Genomic DNA, 23,398 nt, shown 5'->3' with positions numbered 1-23,398 from the left:
ATGGAGCCAGATCTAGGGGGGTGCTGGAGTTGGCTGTGTCCCCCAGATTTTAGTTGTGCCCCCTCCCCCACCCTCCAGGACACTAAGAGTGCATCCATTGATCCATGAGCCAGACTGATGAAGACAGTTGATGTAAGGAGGCACCTAGAGGACAATCTGATAGTATAATCAATGTAAGGGGGAACTCTACTGGGGACATCTTAGGAGGAACTCTGATCTGAACACCTGATGTAAAGGGCACTTTTGATGGGGACAACTACCTGATGTAAAGGGGCATTATTGATGGGGACACCCACCTGATGTAAGGGGGCACTCATGATGGGGGCACCCACCTGATGTAAGAGGCACTCTTGATGGGGACACCCACCTGATGTAAGGGGGGACTCATGATGGGGACAACCACCTGATGTAAGGGGGCACTATTGATGGGGACACCCACCTGATGTAAGGGGGCACTCATGATGGGGACACCCACCTGATGTAAGGGGGCACTCATGATGGGGACATCCACCTGACGTAAGGGGGCATTATTGATGGGGACATCTGATGTAAGGGGACACTCTTGATGGGGACACCTACTTGATGTAAGGGGGCACTCATGATGGGGACACCCACCTGATGTAAGGGAACACTCTTGATGGGGACACCCACCTGATGTAAGGGGGCACTCATGATGGGGACATCCACCTGATGTAAGGGGGCACTCATGATGGGGACACCCACCTGATGTAAGGGGGCACTCATGATGGGGACATCCACCTGATGTAAGGGGGCATTATTGATGGGGACATCTGATGTAAGGGGACACTCTTGATGGGGACACCTACCTGATGTAAGGGGGCACTATTGATGGGGATACCTGATGTAAGTGGAAACTCTTGATGGGGACACTTGATGTAAGGGGGCACTCTGATGGAGGCATTTAATGTAGGGTGGAACTCTTGATGGGGACACTTGATGTATGGGGGCACTCGGATGGGGCACTTGATGTAGGGTGGAACTCTTGATGGGGACACTTGATGGAAGGGGGAACTCTGATGGGGGACACTTGATGTAAGTTTTAATAACACATGTCAAAATTGCAAAATCGGGCTTAGGCCAAGGTTTGTTTTACCCTTAGGCGTGAAGGGGTTAAATCAGCTAAATATATTACAAGTGCATCAAAACAAAAAGTGTGCAAAGCCTAACCGTTACTATTCTTTAAAACGTAGCCACAGTCTGAGCATAAAATCCTGTCACCTACCAGCATGCTGCAGAAAAGGACTCTTGCTCTCTGTGTGTAAGCAGTAGCCTCTCTTCAGAGGACTGACACCCCCCTCCCTTTTTGCTGCGGAGGAGGAGAGTGTTACATGAGCCATTGTTTTGAGCTGCACAGACAAGGTACAGTCTCAGTTTAAAACTGATCAGAACTAAAATATGTAAAATTCCTAAGTATAAAAGCCTGTCCCCTGCCAGCATGCTGCAGAGAAGGACTCTTGCTCCCCGTGTGTAGGGAGTAGCCTCTCTGCAGGGGTTAGACACACCCCCTGCCGAGGAGTCTGAGCTAGAATTCTCTAATCAGCAGGGGGCGTGAGCATTGCTAATTGCAGAGGTATAGCTCTGATTCAGCATGGGGCGTGTCCAACCTCTGCAGAGAGACCACTGCTTGCTCACAGATAGCAAATGTCCTTCTCTTCAGCATACTGGAAGAGAACAGACATTTTTACTCAGGAACGTGATTGATTTTGATCCAGTTTTAAAGTGAGACTGTGCCTTGTCTATAAGGGGAAAAACAATGGCTTATGTAACACCCTCCTCCCCAGCAGCATACCACTTGTAGGCGTGGCCAGTTGCATGCAGACGCAATGTTTATCTTCCCAGGTACCATTAGCCAGCACAGACTCAGCTTGGATAATGTGAACCCCACTCCTGGAGGGAGTCAGTACATCTCATGTCCATCTCACAAGGACCAACACTTCTCCTTCTGCTCCAGTGCCCAAACTCCTCCCATATCTGCTTCACAGCTGTCTGTATTTCCTATCTCTGGGGAAAGGGAGACCTCTAGTGGCAAAAAGGGAAAATACATCAGGGGCCACTTACCACCTCCCTACATGCTGCTTCCACACAGAGGGCAAGACTCCTTCTCTATAGCATGCTGCCAGGCAACAGTCCTTTCTACTCAGGCTTTGGCTACTTCCTAAAAATCTTGCACACTTATTTTTTTTAATGTAACTGCAATTATTTTTTTGTTGCTATTTACACTGTTCAGTTTTGCTTTAACCACTTGCCGACCGCCGCACGACTATCTACGTGGGCGGTCAGCCCCTCACAGGCAAAGTGACGTAGGGCTACGTCACTAGCTTGTGAGGGTCTAGGGAGCGAGCGCGCGCCGCCGGGAGCGAGCGCGCGCCGCCGGAGGCGCGCTCCCGCTCCCGCTCCCGCGTGGTCACGGACCCCCCCGCGCGTGTGACCGGCGGACCCGATCGCCGCCGGCCACTCTGCGATCGGCAGGGGAGAGGGAGAAAGTCAGGCAGCTTGTGTAAACAAGCTGCCTGTCATTCTCCTCTCTGTATGAGAGATGATCACATGGATCTACTATGTAGATCCGTTGATCACTCTGCATACAGTTGAAGCCACAGCCAATCACAGTTAGAATCACGCCCCTAGGGACACACACAGCCCCTCCCTCTCAAATAAAGTTAACCCCTTCACTACCAGTGTATTTTTACAGTAACAGTGCATATATATAGCACTGATTACTGTAGAAATGTCACTGGTAACCCCAAAAGTGTCAAAAATGTCAGTCAAGGGTCCGATCTGTCCGCCGCAATGTCGCAGTACCGCAAAAAAAATCGAAGATCGCCACCATTACGCGTTAAAAAAAAAAAACAACAAAAATGACAAAAATCTTTCCCTTTGTTAGTAAACGCAATAACTTTTGCGCAAACCAATCAAAATACGCTTTTTGCAATTTTTTTTACCAAACATAGGTAGCATAAAACAAATTGGCCGAAAATATTAAAAAATTTTGATTTTTACATTTTTTTTGGGGGGAATTTCATATAAAAAAAAGGGAAAAATATTGCTATTTTTGCAAAATTTACGCTCTTTTTTTGTTTATAGCGCGTGATCAAAAAATCGCACAGGTGATCAAATACCGCCAAAAGAAAGCTCTGTTTGTGGGAAAAAAAGGACGCCAAATTCGTTTCGGTACAGCGTCGCACGACCGCGCAATTGTCCGTTAAAGTCACGCAGTGCCGAATTGCAAAATACCCTCTGGTCGTTTAGCAGCCAAATCCTCCGGGGCTTAAGTGGTTAAGCTGCACACATACTGATTGAATAGTGTACTATTATTTCAGGCAGTACAATTTTAAAGATGTGGCAAGCTGCACCCCAAAGGTGTTATAATATGCTGCAATGCATGAAAAACCTACTAAAAAACACACCTTGAAAAAAGTTTTCATACCTCTTGAAATTTTCCAAATTTTGTCATATTACAACCAAAATGTAAATGTATTTTTATGGGATTTTATGTGATAGACCAACACAAAGTGGTGCATCATTGTGAAGTGGAAAGAAAAAGATAAATGGTTGTCAACATTTTTTACAAATAAATATCCTAAAAGTGTGGCATGGATTTATATTTGGCCCCCTTTACTGATACCCTAAAAAAACTAAAATCTAGTGGAACCAGATGCCTTCAGAAGTCCCCTAATTAGTAAATAGAGTCCATCTGTATGTAATTTAATCTCAGTATAAATACAGCTGTTAGAGGACCTTGGTGAACAAACAGTATTATGAAGGACAGGGAACACACCAGACAGGTCAGGGATAAAGTTGTGGAGAAGTATAAAGCAGGGTTAGGTTATAAAAAAATATCCCAAGCTTTGAACATCGCACGAAGCGCTGTTTAATCCATCATCCGAAAATAGAAAGAGTATGGCACAACTGCAAACCTACCAAGACATGGCCGTCCACCTAAACTGACCGGCCGGGCAAGGAGAGCATTCATCAGAGAAGCAGCCAAGAGGCCCATGGTAACTCTGGAGGAGCTGCAGAGATTCACAGCTCAGGTGGGAGAATCTGTCCACAGGACAACTATTAGTCGTGCGCTCCACAAATCTGCCCTTTAGGAAGAGTGGCAAGAAGAGAGCCATTGTTGACAGGAAGCCATAAGAAGTCCTGTTTGCAGTTTGCGAGAAGGCATGTGTGGGACACCCCAAACATGTGGAAGAAGGTGCTCTGCTCAGATGAGACCAAAACTGAACTTTTTGCCCTAAAAGTAAAACGCTATGGGTGGCGGAAAACTATGACTGGACATCACCCTGAACACACCATCCCCACCATCAAACATGGCGGTGGCAGCATCATGTTGTGGGGATGCTTGTCTTTAGTAGGGACAGGGAAGCTGGTCAGAGTTGATGGGAAGATGGACAGAGCCAAATACAGGGCAATCTTAGAAGAAAATCTGTTAGAGTCTGCAAAAGACTTGAGACTTCGGCGGAGGTTCACCTTCCAGCAGGACAACAACCCGAAACACACAGCCAGAGCTACAATGGAATGGTTTAAATCAAAGCATATTCATGTGTTAGAATGGCCCAGTCAAAGTCCAGACCTAAATCCAAATAAGAATCTGTGGCAAGACTTGAAAATTGCTGTTCAGACGCTCTCCATCCAATCTGACAGAGCTTGAGCTATTTTGCAAAGAAGAATGGGAAAAAATGTCCCTCTCTAGATGTGCAAAGCTGGTAGAGACATCCCCAAAAAGACTTACAGCTGTAACTGCAGAGAAAGGCGGTTCTACAAAATATTGACTCGGGGGGTGAATACAAATGCACACCTAATTTTTCCCGTATTTACTTCCCCAGGAAGACGTCATCTATGACGAAACGCGTCGGGAAGGCGTGCTGACGTCACCACGTGATACCCGGAAGTCGGGCGGTTGCGTCCTGTTGGATTCTGCCGATTACAAGCGCTGTTTGTTCGTACATATGCAAGTTATTTAATAAACGTTATTGGTACATGCTTCACTATGGTGGCCCTTATCTTTTTATGGTAATTGCGGGAGATGGTAGTGCCCGGGCTGTTCCCATATCGTGGTACATAATATCCGGTTAGACTAGTGGTGGAGGCTCGAAAGGGATCTATTGGAGCTGATCGGATTCATAACCCCCATGGTTTATTGCCAACGCCTGAACACAGACTCCATCTGGTAAGCGCATTAGTGTGATCTTGGCACTTTGACACCGTGGAGGAATATTCATATTGTGGTGGAGGATTTCTGTTTCCTTGCACTATAACACACACTAATTTGGACTTTTTTACTTCTTTATTTGGATTCATGTCATTTGTTTACCGCTGCTAGGCGGCGATTTTTTGGTGTTGGACTGCACATCTTTGTATACAGACATTTTTATTTTTTATATCATATATATATTCACTGCCAATTTGTATGATTGCTCACTGCTTCCTTTATGTTACATGATTTGTTGCAACAACATGCATCACTTTTAGCGCGGCTTTACTTTTATTATATTTATTTGTAAAAATTTTGAAAACCATTTCTCATTTTCCTTCCACTTCACAATTATGTGTCCCTGTGTCGGTCTATCACATAAAATTCCAATAAAATACATTTACGTTTTTGGTTGTAACATCACAAAATGTGGAAAATTTCAAGGGGTGTGAATGCTACTTAAAGGCGCTGTACATCTTAAGACATGCAACTTTTTAGGCACAGAGGTGTACCTGGTCCAGAAAGGCAGAAGGAAAATAAAATTATTATTTGATGATCTCAGATAAGCATCTCAGAAATTGGATTGCAGTAGCTGTAAATAATAGCAGATGCTCTGCGGTGTCTGCAGTCTTGGAGCAAAGTCTGTTATTTGGAAACTCTTTACTGCCAGACAGAGATATGAAATCTCTCTAAAGAAAAAAAAACACACACACACACACATAAGGTGTAATTAAGTTTAATCTTCACTTTCCTGTGTACCTGTTCCTTTGATAAAGTTTGGAACACGCTGCGGATCAGAAATTGAATCTCGCTGAACTGGCAACAAATCCCTTAACTGCGGAAAATTTATTGTGTTTTCGCTAAAATACCCAAGGCATCGGCTTTCCGCTCAGCCTGGGCCTATCCAAGGCTTATTTCCAGAGGTTCTAGGTATTTATCAACTGAGCGAAATATCATGCTAATGCACAATATGAAATTTCCGCTACAGACCTGGGCAATGAAAAGCCGCAAGTACGGATTGTAGTAAAAAAAAAAAAAAAAAAAAAAGTGCTTTTATGATTCTGTGTTTCTGATGTGCAATCTGCAGCACTGGTAATGAAAGCATGCAACTTCCCACTAAAATATTTATATGTATTGTGGGAGAACTCAATGTCAGTCATTGTGAATACAAGGCTTTAAATGGCCCCTTTCTGGAAAGTTGAGGCTTCCCTCCAGGGGCTGACTGGCAACTTTCAGCCCAGGGTGCAAGAACAAACCAGAGGGGCATGATGCAGTGATTCTGCCCCCTTCCCACTCTCTCTTCCTGGCCTCCTCCTGACCCCCATTCCAGGCTGAAGCTCCACTCCAGGTACTCTCTACTCGCCGGTCGAATCTGGTTTCATGACCTGGCCAGCAGGAGCGGTTGGGGGGAGCTGGGACAGCTCAGTCAGGGCTGGCCGCAGGAGGAAAGTCTCCAGTGGGGCATGGAACCGGCCTCTGCTCAGACACAGGTTACACCATCCATGCTGGGGGGGGGGGGGGAGGGCTGCGTTCTGTCCCTGTCTTTATCCCGCACTCCACAGTAGGTCAGTGGTGGGGACTTTTTACTTCTCTTCACTAGGAATACTTTGGGCATGTCTGTGGCAGAAGGAATGCAGCCTTTTTATGGGGCATCAGAGTGGCCCAGGGGGCATTTTCCCACCTGCCCCCTGGCCTAGTCCTCCCCTGCTTCTCTAGAATTGTAGAGGCCACTATTGCATGACTCCTTGAAACATTGCTAACTTTGGGGAATATAGGGTCTCCATAGGATCATGTCACATGTCTACCCCAAATTTAGAACCTCTTCGAGCACACAAGCAATGGAAGTCTTCAGAACTTGGTGGCAGGTAACTAGTAGAAATGTTCTTTTGACAGCTTCTACCCTTCTCTAGGCTCCAATGCTAATTAGGTCTGCTAGGCTTAAAGGAGATGTATGGGATTCCCCATTTATGCTTACCTAGGTGGATGCTGCATCTGTATCTGTCCCCCAGCGCCTCTGCACTGAGAACTGAGAGATCGAACACCGTGGATCGCTCGGTTCTGACAGCTCCACGGGCAGAGAGCTGCTGACTGTCAGTCAGCAGCTCTCTGCTCTGCCCCCTCCTCGCTCATTGGAGCACTGAGCTGTGGTGGGGTGGGGTGGGAGCGGCCGGCTCAGGCTCTCAGTGGTTCGCTGAGATGCTGAGCCAGGTGTCGGTCCAGGCACCTGGTGGATCCCGACTCCGTGGTCATGATGACGCGGTGCCTGGACTAACATCTGTGACGTCAGCAGAGAGCGGACTTCAGACTGCTTTCTGCTGAAAATGGGACACAGGAGTGCAGAACGAACTGTCCATAGGAGATGTACAGCCAAACGAGCTTTCGCTGTACATCTTTAAAATAAACCTAACATATGCTTCCCTGCCACTCTTCTACATTTTTGTAATATATGTATAGGTTTTTGATGAACTCATGTACAGTGGAGGATCAATGGTCCTATATGGTACCTGATGATACAGGTGAATGTCATGACAATACAATTCTGTTTTCTCTATACATGGAACATTAAACCCCCAACATGACTCACCGCTGGCCATGATCATATTACAACTCTATTACAATCTATATGTAGAGAACTACACCACTCAACATGACCCACCACTGGACATGATCATAATATCATTTTATTACACTCTATACATAGAACACTACACTCCCAACATGACCCACCACTGGCCATGATCATAATACAATTCTATTACACTCTATATGTAGAGCAGTGCACTACACCCCCAAAATGACCCACCACTGGACATGATCATAATATCATTTTATTACAATCTATACATAGAACACTACACTCCCAACATGACCCACCACTGGACATGATCATAATACAATTCTATTACAATCAATACATAAAACACTACACCCCCAACATGACCAACCACTGGATGTGATAGTAATACAATTCTATTACACTCTATACATAGAACACTACACCCCCAACAGAGCAAACCACTGGACATGATCATAATACAATTCTATTACACTCTATACATAGAAACACTACACCCCCCAACATGACACACCACTGGACATGATCATAATACAATTACAGCATATTACACTCTATACGTAGAGCACTACACCCCCCAACATGACCCTCCACTGGACATGATCATAATACAATTACAGTATATTACACTCTATACGTAGAGCACTACACCCCCAACATGACCCTCCACTGGACATGATCATAAATCAAATTCTATTACATTTTATACATAGAACACTACACCTCCAACATGACCCACCACTGGACATGATCATAATACAATTCTATCATACTCTATACTTGGAATACTACACCCCCCACATAATTGATCACTGGACATGATGATATTACACTACTATTACATTTTATACATAGAACACTACACCCCCAATATGACCCACCACTGGACATGGCCATAATACAATTCTTTTACACTCTATACATAGAACACTCCACCCCCAACATGGCCGACCACTGGACATGATCACATTTCAATTCTATTACACTCTATACATAGAACACTACTACTCCAACATGACCCACCACTGGACATGATCATAATACAATTCTATTACACTCTATACATAGAACACTACACCCCAACATGACCCACCAGTGAACATGATTATAAAACAATTCAATTAAACTCCATACATAGAACACTGCACCTCCAACATGGCCGACCACTGGACACAATCATAATACAATTCTATTACACTCTATACATAGAACACTACACCCCCAACATGGCCCACCACTGGACATGATCATAATACAATTCTATTATACTCTATACATATAACACTACACCCCTAAACATGACCCACCCCTGGACATGATTATAATACAATTAATTTAAACTCCATACATAGAACACTACACCCCCAACATGACCGATCACTAGACATGATCATAATACAATTCAATTATACTCTATACATAGAACACTATACTCCCAACATGACCGACCACTGGACATGATCATAATGAAATTTTATTACACTCTATACATAGAACATTACACCCCAAACATGACCCACTACTGGACATGATCATATTACAATTCTATTACACTCTATACATAGAACACTACATTCCCAGTATGACCGACCACTGGACATGGCCATAGTACAATTCTATTACACTCTATAATGGAATACCACACCTCCAACATGGTCAACCACTGGACATGATCATATTACACTTCTTTTACACTTTATATATAGAACATTACACCCCCAACATGACCCACCACTGGACATGGCCATATCACAATTCTATTACACTCTATACATAGAAAACTACACCCCCAAAATGACCCACCACTGGACATGGCCATAATAAAATTATATTACATTCTATACATGGAACATTACACCCCCAACATGATCCACCACTGGACATGATCGTAATACAAGTCTATTGCACTCTATAAATAGAAGACTCCATCCTCAACATGGCCAACCGCTGGACATGATCATAATACAATTCAATTACACTCCATACATAGAACACTACACCCCCCAACATGACCCACTACTGGACATGACCATAATACAATTCTATTGTACTCTATAAATAGAACACTACACCCCCAACATGACTGACTACTGGACATGATCATAGCACAATTCTTTTACACTCTATATATAGAACACTATACCTCCAACATGGCCCACTACTGGACATGATCATAATACAATTCAATTAAACTCCATACATAGAACACTACACCACCAACGTGGCCAACCACTGGAGATGATCATAATACAATTTTATTACACTTTATACGTAGAACACTACACTTCCAACATAACTGCCCGCCGTTGTTGTAACGTGGTGTCTACACATTTGAAATAATACATTTTTAATTTTGGACTCCATTCCCACTTGATACAAAAAATATCAAATCACCTGTCTTTTATGCCGCATATATCGATCTGCAAGTCACTAAAATTTCCCAGCATGCCTTGCTGAGCCAAAATGAGGTCCTTGGGCTGATTATCGATGAAGATGAGCCTCATACATCCTTGGAATGAAGAAATGGGATTGACGCAGTCGGAAGGAGGATCTGGGCAGCCTGTTTGAGAAGAGAGAGACATTGAGTCTAATCAAACTCCATATAAACTCGTTTACTTTTTTTTTTTTTTTATGAGCGTTATTGATGGATGACCCCGAAGGTCTCAATATTCCCGATGTCTCCTTTTATTAGATAGGCTTCATCATGAAGAAACGTTCGGCAGAACAGCACAACTTTTTAGTGCGTGTTTTATTGTTTGTGCTGATCTGTTCATTGCGGGTCAAATTTATTTACATTCTTTTATTGGTTTACTCAGTTTCATTGACGCCTGAGGGAGTCTACACCTCCGAAAGAACACAAAAGTTCATTTTTATAGCAGTCAAGTTCCAGTGTAAGTTCACCTTTGGACCATCGGAAATTACTTTTATGCTGCAGATAAATGTGTGCTTAATTTTCAATTTATAATACCCCTCTGTAATTTTATATTATTTATAATAATACATACGCTAAATCAATTTCATTAACCACTTCAGCCCTGGAAGGTTTACCTCCATTCATGACCAGGCCATTTTGTTTGCAATTCGGCACTACGTTACTTTAAATGACAATTGCGTGGTTGTGCGACGATGTACCCAAAACAAATTGATGTCCCTTTTCTTTTCTTTTTTCACGAATAGAGTTTTTTTTAGTGGTATTTGATCACCTCTGTGTTTTTTTTTTTTGGTTTTTTTTTGCGGTTTAACCACTTTAGCCCCGAAAGGATTTGCCCCCTTTCTGACCAGGCCATTTTTTTGTGATTCGACACTGCGTTACTTTAACCACTTGCCAACCGCCTCCCGACTATAAACAGCGGTGGTCAACCCCTCCCAGGCAAAGTGACGTACCGGTACGTCACTAGCCTGGGAGCCAATGGGGGGCCAGCGTACGCCGCCGGAGGCGCGCCCCCGCCCCCACTCGTTCACTAAGAAGCCCGCGCGTGTGACCGGCGGACCCAATGTCCGCCAGTCACTCGCGATCGTCGGATACAGCGGCAGAAAGGCAGGCGGCTAATGTAAACACAGCCGCCTGTCATTCTCCCCTGTGTAACAGCAGAGATCATACGATCCTGCTATGTAGGACCGTTGATCTCTGCTGTTACACACACAGCCACATCCAATCACAGTTAGAAGCACGCCCCTAGGGACACACTTAACCCCTCCCTCTCCAATAAAGTTAACCCCTTCCCTGCCAGTGTCATTTTTACAGTAACAGTGCATATGTATAGCACTGATTACTGTAGTAATGTCACTGGTAACCCCAAAAGTGTCAAAAATGTCAGTCAAGGGTCCGATCTGTCCGCCGCAATGTCGCAGTCCCGCAAAAAAATCGCAGATCGCCGCCAAAAAAACAACAAAAATGACAAAAATCTTTCCCTTAGTTAGTAAACGCAATAACTTTTGCGCAAACCAATCAAAATACGCTTATTGTGATTTTTTTTTACCAAACATAAGTAGCATAAAACAAATTGGCCAAAAATGTAAAAAAATTATGATTTTTACATTTTTTTAGGGGGGAATTTCATATAAAAAAATGTGAAAAATATTATTATTTTTGCAAAATTGTCGCTCTTTTCTTGATTATAGCGCATGATCAAAAAATCGCACAGGTGATCAAATACCACCAAAAGAAAGCTCTGTTTGTGGGAAAAAAAGGACGTCAATTTCATTTAGGTACAGCGTCGCACGACCGCACAATTGTCTGTTAAATTCACGCAGTGCCGAATCGCAAAATACCCCCTGGTCAGAAAGGAGGTAAAATCTTCCGGGGCTTAAGTGGTTAAATGTCAATTGCGCGGTTGTGCGACGCTGTACCCAAAACAAATTGATGCCCCTTTTCTTTTTTTTTTTCACAAATAGAGTTTTTTTTTTGTGGTATTTGATAACCTCTGCAATTTTTTTTTGCGGTTTAACCACTTTAGCCCCGGAAGGATTTGCCCCCTTTCTGTACAGGCCATTTTTTGCGATTCGGCACTGCGTAACTTTAACGGACAATTGCACGGTTGTGCGACGCTGTACCCAAACAAAACCAATGTCCTTTTTTTCCCACAAACAGAGCTTTCTTTTGGTGGTATTTGATCACCTGTGCGATTTAATTTTTTTGCGCTATAAACAAAAAAGTGCAACAATTCTGAAAAAAAAAAAAAAAAAAAAATTTCACATTCTACTATATAACATTCCCCCCAAAAAATTTAAAAATCTAAATTTTTCAACATTTTAGGCCAATTTGTTTTCTGCTACATATTTTTAGTAAAAAAAAAAAAAATTACAAAAAGCGTACAGTGGAACCTTGGTTTACGAGTATAATTCGTTCCAGCAGCTTGCTTGTAATCCAAAACACTCGTATATCAAAGCAAGTTTTCCCATAGGAAAGCATTGAAACTCAGATGATTCGTTCCACAAGCATTTATAGTAATATAAAGATATGCTGTTATATATAAAGTAGTACATTACTGTACAGTATAAGTATGCCATCTCCTTTGTAAAACATTATGTGTCCCTGTATTCGTGCTTTACTACATAACAGATGCCGATTATTCTTTATTAGTGCTTGTCTGGCTGTTCACTCACAACACTCCCCTCCTCCTCAGATGACGTCAGAAGGAGTGATCGGCCCCTCCCGCCGGGTAGAGCAGGGAGACGAGGTGAGAGAGAGGCAGAGAAACGAGGAGACATATACATACAGTAAGTGCAGGGACACTCTAAAACAATATAAATCGGCATGTTTATACAGTGTACAAGCGCTGGGACACATAATGGTATGTGAGAGAGTGCATTTACAGAGGGGATGGCATGCTTTTAGAGTATAAAACTGCTCGTATACCAAGACAGTTTTTTTTTAAAAATGTTGCTCGTCTTTCAAAACGCTCGTAAACAGAGGTACTCGTAAACCAAGGTTCCACTGTATTTTGATTGGTTTGGGAAGTCTGAAAAGTAGCCAAGTTGAAAATGGAGAAAGTGGAAGAAGGCGGCTCAAAGTGGCGAGTCAACCTCGGAATCCCAGAATACGGTTTCCATCATTTTGCCTGCTGATGGAACACTCCAACCCTTCTTCTTCCACTTTCTCCATTTGCAGCTTGACTTCGAGGGGTGGCAACTGTTTGTGAAGAGTGCATGAAAACTGTATAGTGTGCAGGCAGGGCCAGGACAAGGGGTGGGCAGAAGGGAAAGCTGCCCATGGCACTGTGGTTTCATGTGAGATGGGGGGAGGCACTGCGAGGAGTTTGAGGGGGAGGGTATTTGTGTTGGGAGGGGCAATTGGGGGGGGCGGCAGAGAGAAAGAATTGCTAGGAGTAGTGATTTAGAGGGATTTTTAATGGGAGGAGGGTGGGGGAAGAGGATTTGTGCTAAGAGGGGGGGGTTTTGGAGGTTTGTGCTAGAAGAGGTGATATGGTGAAGGGGAAGGAGCAGTGGCGGCCCGTCCATTAAGGGTGCAGGGGCGCTGCCCCCCCATCCATGTGTCCGGCCCACTAATCTACATGTGGGGCGCCTGATGCATGGATTCCAATGTTTTTTTTTTTTTTTTAAGCACGTGATTAGAGCCAGAGGCATTAATAGGCTTCAAAAAAGGGTGGGTCCGGGGGGCAGAGCACTGCGCCCTGAGCCCACCCAGTTGTGTGACAACAGCAAACGAATATTCACTATTGCCAAACTGATTCTCCTCCTGGCCAATCAGGAATCGGGTCCTAAGACCCGTTTCCCAATTGGCCAAAAGGAGAGGCCATGCTATTGGCCAAGGAGGAGGAGGAGGGAGGAGACGCAGAGGAAGCCCAACCCACGGAGGAGATGCAGGGGGAAGCCGCCACCACTGCCTGCCCAGGGTGAGTGAGCCGGAGACCAGGGGGGGGGGAGTTAGGTGTGTGGGCTGGAACTGGTGTGGTCAGGGGGGGTATGGTGTGGTCTGTCTACCGCCCCCCTCCCCGGCCCATGGAGCACCAGCTGCCACTGGGAAGGAGAATTGTGCTAAGAGGGAAATGTATTTGGGGGGGGGGGGTGGGTTTGTGCTAGGAGGGGAAATTTAGGGGGTGGATTTGTGCTAGGAGGGTAGATTTGGAGTGGGGTAGAAGAGAAGATGTGTTCTCGGAGGGGAAATTTGAGGGGTAGAAGATTTGTGCTAGGAGAGGTGACTTTTTTTGGGAGGGACATTTTTTTGGGGGGGATGGGGGCAAAGTGATGGGGGAGCCTCTGAAGTATTGGGGGAACCTGTGATGTGATGGGGAGCCTCTGATGTGAAGAGGGGGCTCTAAAGGGATGGGTGGACACTCTGATGTGAAGGGGGGTTTTGAAGTGAAGAGGGGGGGGGCTGATGTGATGGGGGACCTCTGATGTGATGGGGGAACCTCTGATGTGATGGGGGAACCTCTGATGTGATGGGGGAACCTCTGATGTGATGGGGGACTTCTGAATATTGAGGGAACTTCTGATGTGATGGGGGAGAGGAAACTGATGTGATGGAGAACTTCTGATGTGATGGGGGACTTCTGATGTGGTTGGGGAACCTATGATGTAATGAAGGGACCTCTGATGTGATAAAAAGGACCTCTGATGTGATAAAAAGGACCTCTAATGTGATAAAAAGGACCACTGATGTGATGGGGGGGGGGCACTGATGTAATGGGGGAACCTCTGATGTAATGAAGGGACTTCTGATGTGATAGAAAGGACCTCTGATGTGATGGGGGGGCACTGATGTGATGGGGGGGAACCTCTGATGTATTGAAGGGACCTCTGATGTAATGGGAGGACCTCTGATGTGATGGGAGGACCTCTCATGTGATGGGAGGACCTCTCATGTGATGGGGGACTTCTGATGTAATGAAGGATCTCTGATGTGATGAAGGGGGACATCTGATGTTTTTCATCAAGGCAGCTGTGTGCATCGTCCCAGGCTCAGGTTTCCCATTGATAACGAACATTTCTTTTTTTTTTTTTTTACATTTTACACCGGCATGCTTCCAGATTACAAGAATGAGAAATGGTCTAGATCAGTGGTCCTCAACTCCGGTCCTCAGGGCCCACTAACAGGCCAGATTTTAAGTATTACCTTGGAGAGATGCAGACTAAAGTACTGCAATCACTGAGCAGCAAATGATATCACCTGGGATGTATATCAGTTATCTTGCAAACCTGGCCTGTTAGTGGGCCCTGAGGGCCAGGGTTGGGGACCACTGGTCTAGATGACTTATGGACAGAATTACAAATCCATTGGCACTGGCAGGTATATCAGCTCCCATATATGTAATGTATCTGTGTCTTAGTGGTTTGCCTGGAGTTCTGCTTCAGGATCTTGCTCACCTCCAAAGTAATACTGATATCCGGTGGAGATGCGTGCAGGGATGGTGACATGGACAGGTGGGGTGGCTCCGTTGTCTAACGTCAGTGTGATTCGGTGTCTTCTGATGTTAATCGCCACCGTGTGCCATAAACCATCATTTAAAAAACTACCTGAAAAATGAAGAGAAGTTTATTCCTGAAAGCCCCTATTTTTATTATTTTTTTTAATTTGAGAGAAAATAAGCAAAGTGAATTTAGTGAAGCAAAATAAATAAATACAAATAAAATAATAATATTCCTTTTTACAGAGCATGCAAGCAACGTTGTTATGATCAGTGAAGTACATTATATTGTGTCCAGTACAAAGTGGATGCTTAGAGATAATGATGCTCTGTGCACTGCAAACTGCTGGTTACAGTCGTTTCCAATTACTGGCATCCTCTGCATTCTCACACATTACATTATATTACAGGGGAATGGAGAATGCTGCTCATAGGAATGTGTCCTCACTTAAGATTAATGCTTCTCTCTTTGTTTTAAATTGATGTACTTTTGAAAACTTTATATAGCAAAAAAAAAAATCTACTTGTAACTTAATACTTAAACTTTTTTGGGGGGAGGAAAAAATAATCTTGCTAAAATAAGGTCCCAGTCCCCAAACACTATCTAATATATATATATATATATATATATATATACAGTGCCTTGCAAACGTATTCGGCCCCCTTGAACTTTTCGACCTTTTGCCACATTTCAGGCTTCAAACATAAAGATATAAAACTGTAATTTTTTGTGAAGAATCAACAACAAGTGGGACACAATCATGAAGTGGAACGAAATTTATTGGATATTTCAAACTTTGTTAACAAATAAAAAACTGAAAAATTGGGCGTGCAAAATTATTCAGCCCCCTTAAGTTAATACTTTGTAGCGCCACCTTTTGCTGCGATTACAGCTGTAAGTCGCTTGGGGTATGTCTCTATCAGTTTTGCACATTGAGAGACTGAAATTTTTGCCCATTCCTCCTTGCAAAACAGCTCGAGCTCAGGTTGGATGGAGAGCGTTTGTGAACAGCAGTTTTCAGTTCTTTCCACAGATTCTCGATTGGATTCAGGTCTGGACTTTGACTTGGCCATTCTAACACCTGGATAGGTTTATTTGTGAACCATTCCATTGTAGATTTTGCTTTATGTTTTGGATCATTGTCTTGTTGGAAGACAAATCTCCGTCCCAGTCTCAGGTCTTTTGCAGACTCCATCAGGTTTTCTTCCAGAATGGTCCTGTATTTGGCTCTATCCATCTTCCCATCAATTTTAACCATCTTCCCTGTCCCTGCTGAAGAAAAGCAGGCCCAAACCATGATGCTGCCACCACCATGTTTGACAGTGGGGATGGTGTGTTCAGGGTGATGAGCTGTGTTGCTTTTACGCCAAACATAACGTTTTCCATTGTTGCAAAAAAGTTTGATTTCGGTTTCATCTGACCAGAGCACCTTCTTCCACATGTTTGGTGTCTCCCAGGTGGCTTGTGGCAAACTTTAAACGACACTTTTTATGGATATCTTTAAGAAATGGCTTTCTTCTTGCCACTCTTCCATAAAGGCCAGATTTGTGCAGTATACGATTGTTGTCCTATGGACAGAGTCTCCCACCTCAGCTGTAGATCTCTGCAGTTCATCCAGAGTGATCATGGGCCTCTTGGCTGCATCTCTGATCAGTCTTCTCCTTGTATGAGCTGAAAGTTTAGAGGGACGGCCAGGTCTTCGTAGAATTGCAGTGGTCTGATACTCCTTCCATTTCAATATTATCGCTTGCACTGCGCTCCTTGGGATGTTTAAAGCTTGGGAAATCTTTTTGTATCCAAATCCGGCTTTAAACTTCTCCACAACAGTATCTCGGACCTGCCTGGTGTGTTCCTTGTTCTTCATGATGCTCTCTGCACTTTAAACGGACCTCTGAGACTATCGCAGTGCAGGTGCATTTATACGGAGACTTGATTACACACAGGTGGATTCTATTTATCATCATTAGTCATTTAGGTCAACATTGGATCATTCAGAGATCCTCACTGAACTTCTGGAGAGAGTTTGCTGCACTGAAAGTAAAGGGCTGAATAATTTTGCATGCCCAATTTTTCAGTTTTTTGTTTACAAAGTTTGAAATATCCAATAAATTTCGTTCCACCATGATTGTGTCCCACTTGTTGTTGATTCTTCACAAAAAATTACAGTTTTATATCTTTATGTTTGAAGCCTGAAATGTGGCAAAAGGTCGAAAAGTTCAAGGGGGCCGAATACTTTCGCAAGGCACTGTATATATAAAATTAAAGCCTAGCTTTGGCATTTTTTTTATGATTTTTATAGTGCAGAGAAAAGTTTATTTCTTTTATTTGTATTATTTACCTTTGTCAGATTTTTATTTCTATTTCTATGTAGCACCCTACAGGTAGGTGCTAGGTAAATGTATAGTGGGCCTTGTCTGCCTAACAGCAGGGCTTCCAGATGTGCCTGCTGAGGGGAGAAGTATCCCCACTGCCGGCTCCTGTGAGAGGCTTCTCATAGGGCAGTGTGGGAAGCCCAATCAGGGGACACATCCCAGCTTGTAACTACCCCAGAAGGCAGATTATGCTGCAAAGGATTCTGGGAGTGGGTATAGGTTTGGGGGAAGTGAGTGACACAGTGTCTTTGGCGGGAGCAGAGTCCCAGGAGGGAGAATACGGCTGTCTCTCCTCCTGTCTGAGGAAGGTGGATGTCTCGGGGTGTCACCTGAGAATCCAGAGAGTGCTGAGCTGAGCTGAGGGGATCCGGTGTGCCGAGAGCCTGCGGAGAGAGAGAGAGGGGTCCAGTCCCAGGAAAGCCTACACAGGTCGTGAGTACTGAGGATTGCCCCTGGGGGGTCTGCCAGAGTCAGAGAGGACCACTCCAGAAGAGGTTCTGGGATCCAGTGTCAGCTAGCTGAAAGGGGGTACCTTATACACTGAACAAAGTTGTAAATGCAACACTTGTTTTTGCCCCCATTTTTCATGAGCTGAACTCAAAGATCTAAGAAAACCGGGATTCATCCGTTAAGAGAACACCTCTCCAAAGTGCCAGACGCCATTGAAAGTGAACATTTGCCCACTTAAGTTGGATACGACGAAAAACTGCAGTCAAGTGGAGACCCCGATGAGGATGACAAGCATGCAGATGAGCTTCCCTGAGAAAGTTTTTGACAGTTTGTGCAGAAATTCTTTGGTTATGCAAACCGATTGTTGCAGCAGCTGTCCGGGTGACCAGTCTCAGACCATCTTGGAGGTGAAGATGCTGGATGTGGAGGTACTGGGCTGGTGTGGTTACACGTGGTCTGTGGTTGTGAGGCCGGTTGGATGTACTGCCAAATTCTCTGAAACGCCTTTGGAGACGACTTATGGTAGAGAAATGAACATTCAATTCATGGGCAACAGCTCTGGTGGACATTCCTGCAGTCAGCATGCCAATGCTCCCTCAAAACTTGTGACATCTGTGACATTGTGCTGTGTGATAAAACTGCACATTTTAGAGTGGCTTTTTATTTTGGCCAGCCTAAGGCACACCTGTGCAATAATCATGCTGTCCAATCAGCATCTTGATATGCCACACCTGCAGGGGCAGACTGGCAACTTTCAGCATAGGGGGCAAGTACAAACCAGAGGTCCATGGTGCAGTGACTCCGCCCCCCTCCCACTCCCCCTCTTCCTGTGTTCCCCTTGACCCCCATTCCAGGCTGAAGCCTGCTCCAGGTACTCTCTATTCACTGGCTGAATCTGGCCAGGGGGCAGTCAGGGGGAGCTGGGACAGCTTGGTTGGGGCTGGCACAGTCTCCAGTGGGGCATGGAACCAGCCTCTGCTCAGACACAGCAGTTTACACCATCCATGTTGGGGGGGGGGGGGGGCTGCTCTCTGTCCTTGTCTTCAACCCACACTCAGCACTCAGTAGGTCAGCGGTGGGGGTTTACTTCTCTTCACCAGAAATCCTTTAGGCATGTCTGTGGCAGAAGCGGTGCAGCCTTTTTACGGGGCATCAGAGCGGCCCGGGGGGCAGTTGCCCCCCTGCCCCCTGGCCCAGTCCTCCCCTACACACCTGTGAGGTGGATGGATTATCTCGGCAAAGGAGAAGTGCTCACTAACACAGATTTCAGCGTGATACACACTATCCAACTTTTGTGGTTAGATTTCCTTCAGATTTACCTTTTCTATGTAGTGCAAGGGCCTGCTAAATTGCATACAAATTGAAAGTGTTTAGGTTTGACCTCATATTATATGGTTTTGGTAGGTCTAAAGGAAAAAGTCTTCGGAAAATCTTATAGTGTGTATGGCCCATTAGACAGATTTGGGAACAATATTGGAGAGAAATCTGCCTTTTGTGTACATAGAAAAAGTCTTAGATCTTTGAGTTCAGCTCATGAAAAATGAGGGCAAAAACAAGTGTTGCGTTTATAATTTTGTTCAATATATATATAATATGTATACAGTATATATGTATATGTATTACGACCCTTCTTAGTGTTGTTATAACTGAACTACATTAGGTGGATTCAATGGAACATACAGCCTTTTACTGGCACAGAATGTCAGTAAGTCATACCAGTAATTGGTAATAAAGGACCTCAAGAGGATTTCGTTGAGTTATTTTCCTGTCAGATAGGTTTCTCTTGTGGAACTGACCTCATCTGACATTTGGTCTCTCTACGTCGGTCTCCGCCATTGGTTTGGTTCTTTAGAGCCTTAGATCTCATGTTTGGTGACCCTGAACTCTGAACTTTGATGCAATTTTCAGTAATCCCACACGGGGCCCCCACTGTATGAGCACAGCTCATGTCCGATCATTGGTGGGACCTCTTGTGCACTTCACACCGAGATAAACTTTATTACAAATGACACAAGACCTTTGTGTGTCTCTAAACCAATTTCTTCCTAATTCTTCTAAATCTCATTCCTTTTGTACATACAGCTGTACAATAAATTGTGTTCATGCTTTGAATCTTTAAAGCTAAGCAACAATTAAAACAATTTAAACAATTAACAAAAGCTTTCTGGTCATGTCCTAAAATACGGGGCTTTTGGGGAGAGATTAGGAAGACAATTGAAAAAATTACTGATTATAATATTCCGGATGATCCGGCTTTCTTCCTGTTGCATGTATTTAAAATTCCTGTTGAAATATATAAGAAGTCGGTTCTTGGTCACTTATTGGATGCAGCCAAGTCCTGTATCCCCCTTACTTGGAAACAGACACAGCCTCCTACAGTAGGACTGGGGCTTAGGAAAGTAGAGGAGATGAACCGGATAGAAGACTTGGTTTTGAAAGCCTTGCAAAAACTAGAGATATATATGAAAACCTGGTCCTTATATAATGTTTATCTATTCAGAGGAGGGAAGGGCACTAATTGATGTGGGTCTTATCAATTATTTAAGGGCTGTAACCTGTCTTTGCGTTTTCTACTCTCAGTACCTGAGCAATACCCCCCCCCCCCCCTTTTTTTTTTTTTTAATTTACCTATCTTGATCAGAATTAAATTATTAAGGCTCCATTCACATTTAGGCTTCTCTTCATCAGAATTGCCGTGATTTTGCCCGCGAACCAAAACCATTGCAAGTCGCGGGACGCCCGTGCAATTCCACAAGAGAGAGGGGTCAGTGAGAGTGAGAGGGGTAAGAGAGAGAGAGAGAGAGAGAGAGTGGGGAGAGGGGGTGAGAGAAAGAAGGACAGAGAGGGGGAGGAGAAAGAAAGGAGGAAAAATGGAGAGAGGGTGGAGAGAGGGAAAGGAGGAAAAGGGAGAGGGGGGAGAGAGGGGGGTGAGAGAGAAAGGGGGATGAGAGGAAGAGAGGGGGTGAGCGGAAGAGAGGGGGTGAGAGAGAGGGGGTGAGAGAGGGAGGGTAAGACAGAGGGGGTCAGAGAGAGAGAGAGAGAGAGAGAGAGAGGGGGTAAGAGAGAGAGAGGGGGGTGAGAGAGGGAGGGTAAGACAGAGGGGGTCAGAGAGAGAGAGAGAGAGAGAGAGAGAGGGGGGTAAGAGAGAGAGAGAGGGAGGGGGGTGAGAGAGGGAGGGTAAGACAGAGGGGGTCAGAGAGAGAGAGAGAGAGAGGGGGGTAAGTGAGAGAGAGGGGGGTGAGAGAGGGAGGGTAAGACAGAGGGGGTCAGAGAGAGAGAGAGAGAGAGGGGGGTAAGAGAGAGAGAGAGGGGGGGGGGGTGAGAGAGGGAGGGTAAGACAGAGGGGGTCAGAGTGAGAGAGAGAGGGGGGTAAGAGAGAGAGAGAGTGGACATGCTCACTGTGTGCAGTGAAATCAAAGAAGCCTGATAATCTATCAAAGAGAATGCCAGAGGTCAGAAACAAAAAAAGTGTGTGCGTAAAGCATTACCTGCGGTTATTGGAAGTATGTTGGGCAACTTCTCCTGAATCATCAGCAGCAACTTCCCAGAATACAGCTGGAGCAGGAGGAACCCGGAATCCCCGGACAGCTTGGTGGACAACAGAAGACTGTCGCTGTTCCATGTCCGGAACTGAAAACTGACGGCCAGATCGTCCAGCTGCGGCGTGCCGGGCAGGAGCAGATAGCTGGTGCTGGGGCTTGTGAAGGTGATGGGGACGATGTGGGGTTCAGAGCAGGAAAAGGTGATATTCCCCTAAAAGAAAAAAAAAAAACAATGAAAATGGGACAAATGTTTTCACTTATTTTTTTATTATTTATTATTATTATTATTATTATTATTATTATTATTATTATTATTATTATTAATATTAGTGTTATTATTTATTATTATTATTATTATTATTATTATTATTATTATTATTACTTATTTATTTATTACTTTTTCACGCACATTATAAAATAATCATCATTAAAATAAAATAAAAATTTCTTGCTAGAAATTGACTTTATCTCCCTTCCTGAACAATTCTATATTTTCCTGGAAGCAGAGGCCTCGTAGAATCAAATGATGGCAGCAGGGCAGGCCCAAGACATTGTGCTGCCTTGGTCCAAGAATGAAATGCTGCCCCCCCCCTCCCCCACAAAAAAAATAAAAAAATCACGCCCAACAAAAGGCCCCCACATCCATTATTTTATATAAATATAACATTTAGAAAATATTATGTATATTGTTATCTTTTTCCATAACTCACCACCGGACTGGTCCACCAAACACCCACTGTCTGTCCTCAGTCCTCCTGTCACTCCTTTGTCTGCCGTGCCCACCGTCCTGGAAGATCCAGCCTGGTCTGTGTGAGATGGAGCGTGCTGACGTCATTGCGCACACCACCATCACGTGGGGGAAGTTCCCCGGAGGAGATGCTCCGCCTCCTCATACTCATCAGTTTGCACTACGGATGGCAGTATGAGATGGGGAAATGCCACCCATGACTTGCCGCCATACTGATGACACACAAAACGGCTGTAACAAAAAATCTTGGGAGTCAATTTTCTGCCCCCCCCTCCAAGTGCTGCCTGGGTCCAATGGACCCAGTGGGACCCATGATAGGGCCGGCCCTGGATGGCAGCTGCAATTGTCAAAAAATATTTTTTACCAAAGAAAATAATAGTTTTGGTACACATAAACACAATAATATACCCATTTTTGGTAGAATAAAAAAAGATCAGGTTGCGTTAAGGAAATAGATACCAAACATGTCAACTTTTTACTCTTGTTTTTTGTTTTTTTGGGGGAGTGTGAAGCCCTGTGGTGGAGTCGTGGTTTTACCACCCCTAAACTGCTCCCCCTTTAGCTGAAGGGGCAGCGGCTAAGGGTGTACATAAGCTGAGGCAAGAATTACCCTCTACTACAGCT

General features: G+C 44.4%; 1 protein-coding gene across 1 annotated transcript in view; it reads right to left on the bottom strand.

The window, feature by feature from the left end:
* Nucleotides 1–23,398, bottom strand: part of LOC309558092 (contactin-associated protein-like 5) — a 591,346-nt gene that overhangs the window by 233,251 nt on the left and 334,697 nt on the right. Inside the window, exons 8-10 of the mRNA XM_082261047.1 lie at nt 21,973–22,237; nt 15,621–15,770; nt 10,185–10,350 (exon numbers count right to left, since the gene is read on the bottom strand). Of these exons, the coding sequence (XP_082117173.1) occupies nt 10,185–10,350; nt 15,621–15,770; nt 21,973–22,237 (581 nt within the window). The remainder of the gene's footprint in view (nt 1–10,184; nt 10,351–15,620; nt 15,771–21,972; nt 22,238–23,398) is intronic.

The sequence above is a fragment of the Pelophylax lessonae genome (assembly GCF_965119305.1).
Source record: "Pelophylax lessonae genome assembly, chromosome: 6".
NCBI lineage: Eukaryota > Metazoa > Chordata > Amphibia > Anura > Ranidae > Pelophylax > Pelophylax lessonae.
This window is presented reverse-complemented; position numbering and strand designations above follow the sequence as displayed.